The sequence below is a fragment of the Coturnix japonica genome, chromosome Z (assembly GCF_054131305.1).
Source record: "Coturnix japonica strain WE chromosome Z, WE-NBRP24, whole genome shotgun sequence".
Lineage (NCBI taxonomy): Eukaryota > Metazoa > Chordata > Aves > Galliformes > Phasianidae > Coturnix > Coturnix japonica.
Window position 1 is genome coordinate 25,574,579 of NC_140702.1, and position 13,906 is coordinate 25,588,484.

Sequence of the window (13,906 nt, forward strand, 5' to 3'; positions counted from 1 at the left end):
CATCTAATAAATAAAATATAATGTGAGAGTATCTGAAAGCTGTTGGCCTTACAATAGTGCTGAGGTGATATGTGCACTTGGGATGTGTAATAGAGAGAAGAGATGAAGGAAAAAGGAACATCAGGAGACCTTGCTCCTCTCTGACTGCAAAGCCCCCTAGGGTATGTAGTTGTTCTCTTCTGGACAGGTATCCAGAACTGGAGTATTAACACTTTAACACCCAACGCATTACGTGATATGATGATGTGGAACAGCGATAGCCAAAAATAATAAAATCATAACAATTTAGAATTTGTTTCCACAATGCATTAAAATAATAACCAATTATTTATAGAAGATCTTTCCACATTTTCATAAGTTTGAAACTGTTCTTCCTGTAAGAATGCAAACACTAAAAAAAAAAAAACAAACAAAAAAAACCCACCCAAGAAAACAGCCAAAAAAGCATACAGTTGCACTTACCTTCTGTAACCAAAGAGTGACACAAGGTTTGTGAAACAAATGATGGCAGGGTAGCTCTGTTATGACTTCATCTTTCACGTATTCACTGCAACATATAGTGCAGCACTGTTCTTGACCTACAGACATGAAGCAGAAAAAGCATTAGTACCTTTTAGTGTCAGTTAATCTTAGATGTAGAAAACTGATATACCAATAGTATCACTAATGATTATGAAATACAATCACACCTGTAAAGACTCATTTTCCAGAAGTTACATAAGTTATATTCAGTTCAGTTCAAAATGCAGAGGTTCTTGTGTGGTATTTAAACATACTGTAGAGCTAACAAGGCTGTATCTACACTATTATAAAAAACTGAATTTGTTCATGTAAACATAGCACAAATTAATTCTTAATTATTTTTTCCATACCATCATAGTCGTCTGTGACGATAATCTGGGGTAGACAATCTATGCTTTCTTTAGAAGCTGGTGGATGGGCCTGTTCAACATCAACTGCAAGAGACTCCAAATGTGCCAGAGCATTCTGAAAAAGGTGAGCAGAGATCAAGTTCACTTACTCACTAATACTACATTTCAAATAAAAACAAATATGCAAGACAAGGAACCCTGTCAGACCAACCATTACATCATTTTTATTTTTGTAATGAAAAAGCAAAAGCTGAAGGTCAAGACAGTATTGGATTGTTTTCAAGTCTTTCTCAACATATAAGCAGATGCACAACTTATTCTCTAATGAATGTTTGCTCATGTTGTAAAAAAGAGAGCAAGTCAAAAATACTACAAACCTTGCCAATATAAAACTGCCTTAAAACAAAAGCCCCATTAACACACTTTTTGGCTTAAAAACCTAGTATTACTCAAGTGAGAAATAAAAATTAAGTACCTAGGATACAATATCAAAGTATGCTTTCAGGAAAAAGCAGGATCCTCATAGATGTTTCTTATCCGTATAACAACTTTAGATTACTTCAAAGTGCAGATCATCCCATTTGAAACAAAAGTACAATTTTCACCACATAAAGCCATTATGACACCAATGCCAAAGCAGGCAGATTTGATGTTCATTTACATCATTTATTCAGCCACACTGCAATATTTTCTTTCTACTGAAAAACATTCCAAAAAAATCAAATATAGCCAGTCCAAATTCCAAGAAATGCACAAAATGTACCTTGTTCAACATTACAACACAACAAACCGAATAGCCACGAACACATAAGCACTGAGGTGATACCATGAATTAAGCATCCACAGCCTTCAAATACAATACTTACTCTTCTAATCAGGATGAAATATCAAATTTTCTGCTAAGAATTTTAAGAGAAATTGACATTTTTATAACATCTATCATTTACATCATTTACCTAGTAACAACAACAACAAAAAAAGCAACAAATTAGAGAAACACTGGATGACATGCAGACACCATCAGCAGCCCTTCCTCTGGATCTCTAAAGTCATCAGTCACAAATTGTAAATGTGTCTGCCTTTACCACAATGGCAAGATAGCTTGGATAGCCATTCCACCTAATAGCTTTACACCTACAGTCAAATGCTTGCAGTAGCATAAAACCAGCTTGAGCTCTCAGACAAATATTCAGAGCTGCCACCACTTGTTGTAAAACAACTACATTCCCCAAATTCCTCAGATCTAACAACTTAAAATTATTCAATTCTGCTACAACGGACAATACTTCCTACCTAACATTAGGTTAACTTTATTATTTCTAAAGGTATTTTGCTGCAGCTGTGATGATCTGAGAACATTTTGTAGATAAAAGCACTGTTGTTGATTAGATTAACTACTACAGCTGGGACAGCTAAATGAGATCCAAGGCAGATGCAATATTGCTTACGTCAAGTCTCTGTGCCTATATTCAAAATTAGCACTACAAAACAGAAAATAATTTACAGAGGCCTTATTTGCTTTTTGAAAGCTACATGAAAGAAATATTACAGACAATAAGCCTAACAGTGACTCCGATGCTTAAACTACATCTTCAAAAACAAAGCAGACTGGAGGGAGTTCCATTCTGTAACTTGTGTAACTTTGCTTTCAAGGCTTCACAGGTAATTCTGATTTTCTTCCTCCTATTAAAAATGATTGCTGACCACTCCATGCTCCACAAACTATATGCTGATTACTGCCAAAGACAAAAGTGGAATAAGCTACAAGGATGTGAGCTTCTCACATCTGTGAATCAGCACTGGAAATATACATAAATGAAGTTAGTAACAATCAGTAGACTCCTGACTTGTTCTACACTGCTACTGAAATAAACCAAGCACAAGCAAGTGACAAATGACAATTAAAAAAAACCCACTAATGGGTTTTTTTCCCATTTCCATTTCAGTGTTCCACTGAATTTCCCCATGAGGAAAAACTGGCATTACTTTTGGAGAGACCTAAGTACATCTACAATACATGACTATGTCACACAGTTATCTAGATCAATCCATGCCTGTAACAGAGGGTCAGCAGGCCATTGGGCCACCTGGCTTCCAAAAATGGTAAAGGAAAAGGAATTGGAAGATTGGAGCTGAGCTCAGAGAAAAAAGAGCTGTGGCAACAACTTACTTTACTAACTATGATACTGGAATGCAAGATAACACAGTATAATACAATCTAATTGAAACTGAGGTTAATAAATCAAATAAAATAATAGTTTCCGAAACCAAAAGGTCTACTCGAATGAAAGCGCACAGCTTGAAGGCACACCCACACCCACTGCCAGCCAGCAAGAGATTCTGTGTCAATCCACAGAACTGGAGTATTAACTCTTAAATTACCCATGCTTTACGTGATGTTATGGTGTGGAATACCAATACCAAAATTACAAAACCATGACATTCCACCCCTTACTCTACGTCATGCTTAATATATATACATATATACCAACAAACAATAATTAAAATGCATTACACACATCTCTACATACATATATATACACAGAATTACTGACTGCACTCCCCCAACAGCAATTTCCCTTACATTGAACATCCCCATCTTTCTGCATCACCAAGTGCACCCAGCTCGATAGATCCTCTAGTACTGACTAACCATCTTCTGCCAGATGCTTCTCACAGTGCTTGAATGTTCCTCCACCCATTGCTTTCAACATGATTTTTAACAACCCGTGGTATCATTCAATTTTACCAGAAGCTGGTGCATGATAGGGGATATAATAAATCCACTCAATGCCATGATCTTTGGCCCAAGTATTTACAAGAGACTTTCTGAAATGAGTCCCATTACCTGATTCATTTCTTTCTGGAGTGCCACATCGCCACAGGAATTGTTTCTTGAGACCCAACATGGTATTCTGGGCAGTGGCATGGGGTACTGCAAATGTTTCAAGCCACCCAGAGGTTGCCTCCATCACAGTAAGTACATAACACTTATCACTGCAAGACTGTAGCAAGGTGATATAATCAATCTGCCACACCTCCCCATATTTATACTTTCACCATCACCCTTTCCCCCAGAAAGGCTTCAACTTCTTGGCTTGTTTAATTATGGCACACATTTCATAGTTATAAATAACCTGTACAAGAGCATCCATAGTTAAGTCCACCCTTTGATCTCTAGCCCATTGCATCCCTTCCTTGATGGCCCAAGGTCTCATGGGCCCATTGAGATAGAAATAATTCACCCTTGTTCTGCCAGTCCAAGTCTATCTGAGCCACCTCAATTCTGGCAGCTCAGTCTGTCTGATGGTTATTTTGATGTTCTTCAGTAGCCTTGCTTTCAGGCACATGAGCATCTACATGGCACAACTATACAACCATCTTCATTATTTGGGCAGCAATGTTTCCCCACAGTTAAGCAGCCCAAATAGGTTTACCCGTCCATTGCCAGTTATTTTGTTCCCACTGCTGTCCCCACCTCCATAAGGCATTTGCCACCATCCACGAGTTAGTGTAAAGATAAAGCATTGGCCACCCCTCCCATTCAGCAGCATCTAAGGCCAGTTGGACAGCTTTTAACTCTGCAAATTGGCTTGATTCTCCTTTTCCTTCAGTGGCCTCTGCAACTTATCATGTGTAGCTCCATGTAGCAGCTATCCACCTGGGATTCTTCCCCACAATACAGAATGATCCATCTGTCAACAGGGCATATTTCTTTTCATTTTCTGGTAGTTCATTGTGTGGTGGGACCTTTTCAGCTCACGATACGTCTTCTGTTGGTGATGTTCCAAACTTTTTACCTTCAGACCAGTCCAAGGTCACCTCTAACATTCCTGGATGGCTGGGGTTCCCCATCTGTGCTTGTTCTGTAATCAGCGCAATCTACTTACTCCAAGTGGCATCAGTAGCATGACAGGTGGAGGGAACCTCTCCTCTAAACATACAGTTCAGCACTGGCAGTCGAGGTGCCAGAAGGAGCTGTGTTTCAGTATTGACTACTTCAGAAGCAGCCCGAACCCCCTCATACGTGATTAAGATCTCCTTCTCAGTTGGAGTGCAGTACTCTTCAGACTCCTTGTACACTCAACTCCAGAATCCCAGGGGTCAGCCTCGGGTCTCTTTTGAGGCTCTTTGTCATGAACTCCAGCTGGGACCTTTCTCCCCTGCAGCAGTATAGAGGATGTTCTTTACATCCTGTCCCGTCTGTACTGGCCCCAGGGCCACGGCATGGGCTACCTCCTGTTTAATCTGTTCAAAAGCCTGCTGCTGTTCAGGACTCCACGTAAAATCATTCTTCTTCTGCATCACCTGATAAAGGGGGCTTACAGTGAGGCTGTAGTTTGAAGCATATATTTTCCAAAAGCCTACTATGCCCAGAAAAGATTTTGTCTCTCTCTTGCTAGTGGGTAGAGACATGGCAGTGATACTGTTGATCACATCCACCAGGATGTGACAATGCCCATCTTGCCACTTTATACCTAGGAAATGAATGTCCTGGGCAGGTCCTTTCACTCTGCTTTGCTTAATAGCAAAACCAGCTTGCAGAAGAATTTGGATTATTTCCTCTCCTTTCCCAAAAACTTCCTCTGCTGTATTGGCCCACACAGCAATATCATCAATGTATTACAGGTGATCAGAAGCACTGCCCTGTTCCATGGCAAATGGTTGGGCTGCGGTTTCCACCCCTGTGGTTAACAGTTCCAGGTATACTGAATGCCCCTCCGGGTGAAGGCAAACAGTGGCCCACAGTCTGTGGCCAAAGGAATGGAAAAGAAGGCACTAGCAATATCAGTGGTTGCACACCATTTGGCTGCTTTTGACTTCAGTTCATACTGAAGTTCTAACATATCTAACATATTTGGCATAGCAGCACTAAGTGGGGGTGTGACCTCATTCAGGCCATGGTAGTCTGCTGTCAGCCTTTACTCACTGGCCATGTGGGGCTGTTAAAAGGTAAGTCAGTTTTGCTGATCACTACCTGACTCTCTAGATGACAAATCAACTCATGAATGGAGAGCAAGGAATCCCTGTTGGTGCACTAGTGCCGTTTGTGCACCGTTTCTGTGGAAATTGATACCTACTGCTCTTTTACTTGTAGCAACCCTGCAACAGATGGATTTTCTGACAGGCCAGGCAAAACAGACAGCTGCTTAATGTTGTCTGTATCTACAGAAGCTATTCCAAAGGCCCATCAGTACCGCTTAGGATCCCTGAAATGCCCCCTTCTGGGGTAACTGATACCAAGTATGCATGGAACCCCTGGGCAAGTCACAACAGGATGATTTTGCCAGTTTTACCAGAGAGGCTTATTTTGGCCTCCAACACAGTCAGTTCCTGAGAGCCCCCAGTTACATCAGAAATATGGACTGATTCTATCCCTTCATATCTTGAGGGCATCAGAGTGCACGGCATTCACCAGTGCCTTATACTTCTGTGGTTCTGATGTGCCAGGCAATCAAATCCACACAATCCAATAAATCCCTTTCCCCCCTCAGTTGAGGGCAAGGCCCCTCTACTCATTACCTGTGGCAACTGGAGCAACTGTACTGATGATTGATCTGTTGTGTAATTCTCTCACCCATTTAGTCATGCCACTTCCTCATGTCTTCTCCATGGTCATGTAGGTAACGCCACAAGGCAAAATGCAATGTAGTCTTACTATTGTTCCTTGCTTGAGCAGGAAAGCGCTTGCTTTTAGTAGCTGAGATTTTTGATGATACAGGTGAGGAGAAGGGTCCATCACCTTTAGTTAATTGGATTTTGATTAGTTTGATCAGTTCCTTCATTAGACTCCTTTGATTATCCTGATCTTCATCAAGTTTTTCTGATACTACTATGGGTTCACATGATTAATCAATAGAGACTATTGCTCTTGCACTTCATCCATTCCTTCTGTTACTTCTGAGATGGCTGAAATGGAGAAGTGAGTTGGAGGTAACTGTTGTTCATAGTTTTTTAACTGGTTCTTACACTGCAAAACTAGGGGTTTTCTCTGCTGTTCCTTGTACCTTTGAAACATTGCTGCTAGTGTAACGGCATACCTTTCTGGTGCTGTTTTGATGAGTTTCTGCCATATTATATCAGGTGTCGTCCTTACTCTCTCAGTATTACAGTTTTGGCATGGATCGGCAGGGAAAAAACTGGGGTCATACAACATTTCCATTACAGTTATTTCCCTCAAATACTTAATACCTTTTTCAATTGTATCTCACTTTTTCATCACAGGCTTCAGACTGTCTTTGAAGGGATGCCTTTCCTTCACAGCTACTAAACTCTTGTTCCCAGATGGCAGCAGCTCCATACAAACATGTACTAATCCCTCTGTCAATAGATGAGTCTCCAACAACACCTCCTAGCTAGCGAGCTTCGTTACCATTTAGAGACAAGCTACTGGCCCCAATGTCCCAAAAGCAAAGCAACCTGGTAACAAGAGATTCATTTAGGCACCATGTAAACTTCTTTCTTGAGCCTTGGATTTCAGTCATCTTCAGAGGTTGACAAACAGTAATAGAGACTTCCTCTTCATCACTCCCTTCTCCACGTCTCTTAGTCTTTCCTGTTGCCTTTCTCAGTGCTGAGGAGGGCCCCTCACCTGGATCTTCCTCTGTTTTCTCCTCTCCTTTTTATTTTTTAATTCTAGTCACAAGGACACCTGCTTCCATTTCTTGCCTTCCAAAGGGGCAACTGACATTGTTACTGGTGTCTCCTGTAACTGATCAGATTTGACTTTGGAATTCCCCCTTTGGCTTGAGCCTTAGCTTGGAAACTCTCCCTCTCCAGAATAGAATTATATATAGAACAGTAAGCACAAGCCAAGCCCCAAGTAAACTGTACCTCCTTAGATTTATCTAAGCCACACCATCCCTGACTCAAATACTAGCTTAGTTTCTTGGGATCCCACAGGTGTTCAAGAGTGAAATCCCATGACATCGCAGGCCCCCACACTTCTAAGATTTTTCCTAGACCTCTCCATATTCCCTGCCAGTCAGCATTCTCTGGTTTTGGAGGAGGCTTCTTCCACGTAACACAAATAGAGAAGAGTGCGTTCAGGGAGATTGATAACAAGCACAAGTACGAACACTAGCTCAGCATTCAAAAAACATGTTACAAACTGAGAAGAAAGCCTGGAAATTGGATCAAACATCGCATTGTTTGTAAAACTGGCTCTTCCATCTGGGATGTAATTCTATAAAATTAGCTATTCCATCTGGGATATAAGTGTCAAAATTCAAATTATTCAACACTGCATATAAGTACCAGGCATGTGTCTCCATCAGTGCCCTTATCTGGTTATATATGAACACAATTCCACAATAAGAAATCATGACATTATTAATGGGCCAGTAAGTTCCCAAGAACATAATAGCTTTTTAATCCCTCATACAGTGCTTCCTACAATAAAGTGCAGATTCATAGCTAGTGGCTGCTAAAAAGGAGGGGGAAAAAAACATAAAGAAAAAATAACACTCAGTGCAGTGTCCAGAGTTTGGCAGACTGCCCAGACTATAATCTAATCTATGAAGGTCAAAGTAGCAATACCTTGCAGTCTCCGGTTTAAAGAAAAAAAAGGATTTTTTCCTCTCCCTCCCCGGCTAACATTAAAAGCTTCAGAACGCCCATATTATTTAATTCCATTTAATCAAATTAACAATGTGAAAGTATTACCCTTAAAAGTTAGTTCCTAAGTTAAATTATCAAAGCAGGAAGAATGGTGACAAATATGAACTAAAATTATACTCTGTACTGCAGTACTTGGAAGGGAAGAAAGCAAATGGATTCATCAGCTGTTGTAAAACATCTTGCTATTTCAGGCAGCATAGATACTTAAGAATTTTTTACAGGGTACTCATTTTGTGTCAACAATACAGAAATAAACATCCAGATATTATCAGTTTGTTCCTGAATGGTAGGAATTGAGAACATTAACTCAACTACAAACTTAAGAAGTATTAATACAATGACACTAATGTATTCCCCTGTAAACTCTCAAAGACTTGAAAATTCTTTTGGAGCAGCTACTTATTACTATTCCAACTATGCCAGACTTCCGTGTCCACCATAAAGTTTCAGGTATCCAAATGCTAATTTCAAGCAGTATTACTATTTAAGAGAATGGCACTTCCTCTCATCCATCACCTACAGTGACCTGTACCACAGGTTCCAGAGAATAATTAATTACCTTTGTACTTGTCTTCCTGCTTGCCAAGCAAGTTCAGTGATGCTCAGTTCCTGATGACACTAACATAATTACAGCAGCTTCTCTATCAGCCATGTATACAGTCACCTAGGACTGCATTTACAGGCCAGCTTGAATGACTTTTACACATTTCTTCTGACAGAAATCAACAATGCTCTTGTGTAGAAGTGAAGGGAAAAAATAAATAAATAATAATAAAAAAAATCTTAAGATCTGTAATAACCTCTAATCTCCTCTTAGTAGATTAATACATAGATAAAAATGGATGGAATTTGTCTTCCCTCTCCACATAATTCCTATTTCTTCACTGCAAAGGAGGAGGTCAACTTGCTTCTGCAGCTCTGTCTTGTTTGATGTAGTGAGAACTGGCAGGTACTGAAGAGGCATAGATTTTTCCCTATACAGCTTTACAATATTGCTTTTAGAATAAAGATATCAAAGAACCTCCTACATAGCAAGCAGCAGTTTTGATGCATCTCCAGCTAAGTTGAACTAACAAGTTCCTCCAAAACTGGAGAAAACCCTGTGATACTCTATCTACAAAAAAAATTTGGACCTCCCTTATGGTTTAAGTGATGCACACTAGTAATCTAACCAAGTAAGATTACTGACTTCAGGTACAGCCTTTTGACCTCCTTGGAAAACCACCAGTATGCTCATTCACAAAATTATTGATTTTATCACTATCTGTAGGAATAAAAAGCTGTATGATTGTTCCACTGACTGTCAGCTTTAAGAAGCATTTTCATATGTTGTCAGTACTGTGCCTGCAAGCATACCATAACACAGTTTGCCCTGTTCACCCCTCTTAACTAAGAGCTAGGTTGTCAAGCTCCTTATTGCTATCTCCTAAATTTCACACACAAAACGTTCAACTTAATTGTTTCAACACAATATTATATGTCTACACATCATTTAACTCTTGTTTTTGGGAGAGAATATTCTGCAGAGAAGACTTCTGGCAGAGCAGAAGTTGTCACGTTGCATGAAACAGAAGTTCAGCTAGTTAGCTCTGTATTCATTCTGACAGTGACCAACATCATGTAACTAAAACAAACAAAAAACCAAGCACCCAATGATCATAACCATGGTGGTTTATCCACCATGTAGTCAAGATGAACAAATCCAAGGAAGTCTAGTTCTGAGGAATACAAATAAGAGACTTTTACCATTTACCAGTACTCATTAAAAAAAAAAGAAAAAAAAAAAAAAGATAATCTACATACACAGATCTAGGCATGAATTTTCTTTAGGTATGTACAAGTACAAAATTTGGCAACATTTAAGCGATGTGTTTATAGCTGCAGAAATGCCAATATTCTCAATTTTCCTTTAAGACAAAATAAATACATATTCTAAAGCTAGTTCAAAAACCAGCACTGATCAGTGACTTCTTGCTCTATGCCATTTAGAAGAATTTTAACATTTATTTTTCAAACTTGCTAATCTAAAAGTTCAAGACAGACCAAGAAAGGATTTTTTTTTCCTAGTCCTTGTTGAATCTTCACTCATAAGTTGACTAAGAAAAGCTCTTGTCACAGCACTATGGGTATAACACCATCATGGTTAAAACATCTGTACCATTCTCGTATATTTTTCCAATATAGGTAAAATATTTCCTAATGAAATATTTTCATATCTAATATTAACAAACAAAAGAGTACTCTCTGAGTTGAAAAAAAGAATAAAACTAAGTGATCTGAATATTTGTGTATTAAAATAACACAGTGTACTTTGATTTTAATTCATACGAAAATCAACTGCTACCTCCATAGCTAGTGCTAAGCGCTCCTCTAGTGCCATATATGTGAAAAACTGAGGATCCACGTATGAAATGACTTGAGCAACTCCTAGTCCGTCACCAAGCTCATCCAGCAACCTGAAAAACATGATTTTGAAATGCAGACATACATTCAGTTGTTTCACATTAATAATACTCTCACTAGGCATTTGCTGTAGCAGCCCTGACTTCTGATGGCCTCAGGATGACCACCCTGTCACTCCCTCCCTGCTTCATTCGGCAGAGGGAGGCAAATGCTCCTGGGCTGAGACGAAGACAGGGAGATCAAACGCCAGTTACTTTCCACAGACAAAATTGACTCAACTTGGAGAATGTTAATTCAATTTAATATTAACAGAATTAGATGGTAAGACAAACTTCCTCTCTTCCCAGGCTCCTGCTGGGCTCTGCCAGAACACACTACTAACACCTATGCCTAGTTAGTGATACAGGTGTCAGAAGATTCTGAAATGAGCTTTCATTGTAGACCACTTCAAAGTAAAAGGTCAGACAGTTCAGCAAATAAATCCCATGTGTATTCTATTGGGATCTTTTTAAAATCATCCAGTTGTATTTCCATCATAAGTCAATGTTTCACAACTTAACAATTAGGGGTCAAATTTTAAAATGGCATCAGCAAAACTGTTACGCTCTACATATGAACAGAAAGAACATACTATTAGAGAAACATTCTTCTTTCTATTCTGGTTAGTTAAGTAGCTTGACAAAGCTGATCTCCAAAACTGAAAAATCAGTTTATATCCATACACCACAATTTCCTTGTTAGCTTGCTGCAGTAACTACTTGCTTGTCCATTCCTGTAACACAATATACTTTATTTCAACTTGGACTTCCACATGTAGGTCCCTACTGAACACACTGTCTCTTTATGAACGCACATCTATGTGGCACATTTTTAATACTACTAGTAATAAGAGAAAAAGCTTAAAGAGTTTCACTGAGAAGCATTCAGTCTAGCTTACTTGCAATTTAAAACAAACACAATATGTTACTCTAGGATTATGTTGTGCAAGTGGCTCTAATAACTTTCTTCCTGCCATTTGCAAGGCTTTTCTGATAAATACATCACACTATTGTTCAGCAATCTAAGGACAAAAAAAAAAAATACAAGTGAAGTATTCAAAAGTACAATAACATTAGGTAACCACATAGCATTTCTAAGAGAAATAAGGTACGTGTTACAACGTCTAACTCCAGCAGCAAAGAAAGAATTAAAAAGTTGTACTGACTTCAAGGTTGACTACATTCATACTGCCTTTTTTGTTTATAGTACTCCAGCTATATTTACTGTCTTGAAAATCAACTGAAAAATTAAACACATCTCTCAAATGTGCCCTAGAGTGTTCTCAGAACACAGACTCATTTAACAGATGTACATCTGCCTTCTAGAATAAAAGGAAACCCCTAACTTGCTGTGCCTTAAAGCACAGAACTCAGATTATCAGTCTTTGAAGCATGTACCTACTGATACATGCTTTAGGCATCTTACGTTATAAAAGTAACCAGTCACAAAAACTCTAAAATGAACACAGGAAACCATCAGAGACATACACACCTCCACTCCACATCCAGGTCCTCACTCATACTGGAGTCATCCTCAAGGTTGTTGTTGCCGTCCAACATAAAGAATCCAGGATGCACAAAGTCACTAGACGGATCATCTTCCTCATCACTGCTACTTTCTATTTCTTCATGATACTGTAACCAAGGAATTTCTCCTTCCTCCAAAAACGTTTGCACCCTTCAAATTAATAGAAGAAAAACATTTGTTCCCTTCAAGTAAATAAACAAATGGGCAAATCTAGGAAGCTAGCACAGCTTCTAAGCATTTGCAAGTGAGAGGATACAAATACTATATCAAGGGCTGTACCCATGTCTTTCCTAGAGTCCTGGACTAGAAATTTAACTTTTGCAAGAAAAAGACTTTTGTTAAAAAAAAGTAAAACAGTAAATTCTCATCAAGCAAACGTTTCAAATTCACTTTAATCACTTAGAGAAAATAAGAAGAAATAAAGAGCAGCTGTTTCATTCACTGAAATATGAAAAGCAATGTCAAACAACAGATTTGCAAGGAGTACTATGCAGTATCAGAAGAGGCATGTAAAGAGACATGCGCTATGTAATTAGCTTGCCTAATCTGCCTTTTTTGAGTCAGTACACCCTGCCTGTTATCCCTATTGATGCTAATCTCTTATTATTAGTGTCAATGCCCTCTTATTATTTCTATACCTTTCAGAAAATAGCCAGCACTGTTTGTATGACACATCATTTTTCCGTATTTTAAATGTGTACATGAAATTAATCATGTAGTTGTCCATAAACAATTATTTCTAAGACAGTAACTATTTTTAGTATTTATTTTATTCTGTGTAGTATCATGCAGCTACTGTGATACTGCTGTCAGAATTTACAGGAAGAAATTACACAATGAAAATAAAGACATACCCTCCGTGGAAACAAGGGTCTACATTCACTTCTATACCGCTGCTGCTGCTTAGCACTTCTGCTTCATGTTCCTCCTTGCCTGGGACAGTCTCCCAGCTCTCATCACTTGAGGACTGGTCTTTTTCTGCAGCAGCAAAATAGATAGGCCCAGCTGTGGGCCATTCTCCATCACTACACTCTGAGCTGTAATGTAAACAAGGCAGGATGTGGATTTAAACACCACTTTATGAGAAAGAAAATATGCATACAAACATTCTGCATCTTCCTGCTTTTTGTATGAAGATTTCTTACCAGCACAGAAAAGCTTTTAGGGACAATTTTGTGCTACCTATACATATATTATAGATATATGTGTAGGGTTCATTCAAATCTTTCTCTTAAAAGAAAAAAAACTGTCTGCCCTACTTACAGATAGTATTTCCTTCTTCTCTATACATTCACAGAGCACATACAAAATCTCAGAAATAAAAGCCCACAGCCCTCAACGCACCTTCTCCTAACAGCACCTTGATACATAGAAAACCAATGTTTGCTTAGCAAGTGAGCAGAAACATTAGCCTCACATCTTAGTCATACAAAACATTAGGTAGA

The 13,906-nt window shown here is 38.8% G+C and overlaps 1 protein-coding gene and 2 pseudogenes across 11 annotated transcripts in view; all 3 read right to left on the reverse strand.

Moving 5' to 3' along the window:
- The window catches only part of PJA2 (praja ring finger ubiquitin ligase 2), a 40,108-nt gene that overhangs the window by 6,712 nt on the left and 19,490 nt on the right, over positions 1 to 13,906 (reverse strand). For 5 of the 9 annotated variants that reach the window (XR_014939536.1, XR_004305535.2, XM_015849448.3 and 2 more), the window contains exons 4-8: positions 13,316 to 13,498; positions 12,426 to 12,611; positions 10,834 to 10,948; positions 873 to 987; positions 463 to 578 (exon numbers count right to left, since the gene is read on the reverse strand). Coding sequence is in view for 5 of the 9 variants with exons in the window: in XM_015849448.3 (XP_015704934.2) it covers positions 463 to 578; positions 873 to 987; positions 10,834 to 10,948; positions 12,426 to 12,611; positions 13,316 to 13,498 (715 nt within the window). In the remaining 4 variants the exon portion in view is untranslated. The remainder of the gene's footprint in view (positions 1 to 462; positions 579 to 872; positions 988 to 10,833; positions 10,949 to 12,425; positions 12,612 to 13,315; positions 13,499 to 13,906) is intronic. The other 4 variants (XR_014939537.1, XR_014939538.1, XM_015849453.3 and 1 more) reach the window with 1 other exon arrangement.
- On the reverse strand, positions 1,296 to 7,357 carry LOC146753826 (uncharacterized; annotated as a pseudogene). Its single transcript, XR_014939539.1, has one exon. The product of XR_014939539.1 is annotated as an uncharacterized LOC146753826 (transcript).
- LOC146753827 (uncharacterized) lies at positions 1,296 to 8,286 on the reverse strand (annotated as a pseudogene). Its single transcript, XR_014939540.1, has one exon. The product of XR_014939540.1 is annotated as an uncharacterized LOC146753827 (transcript).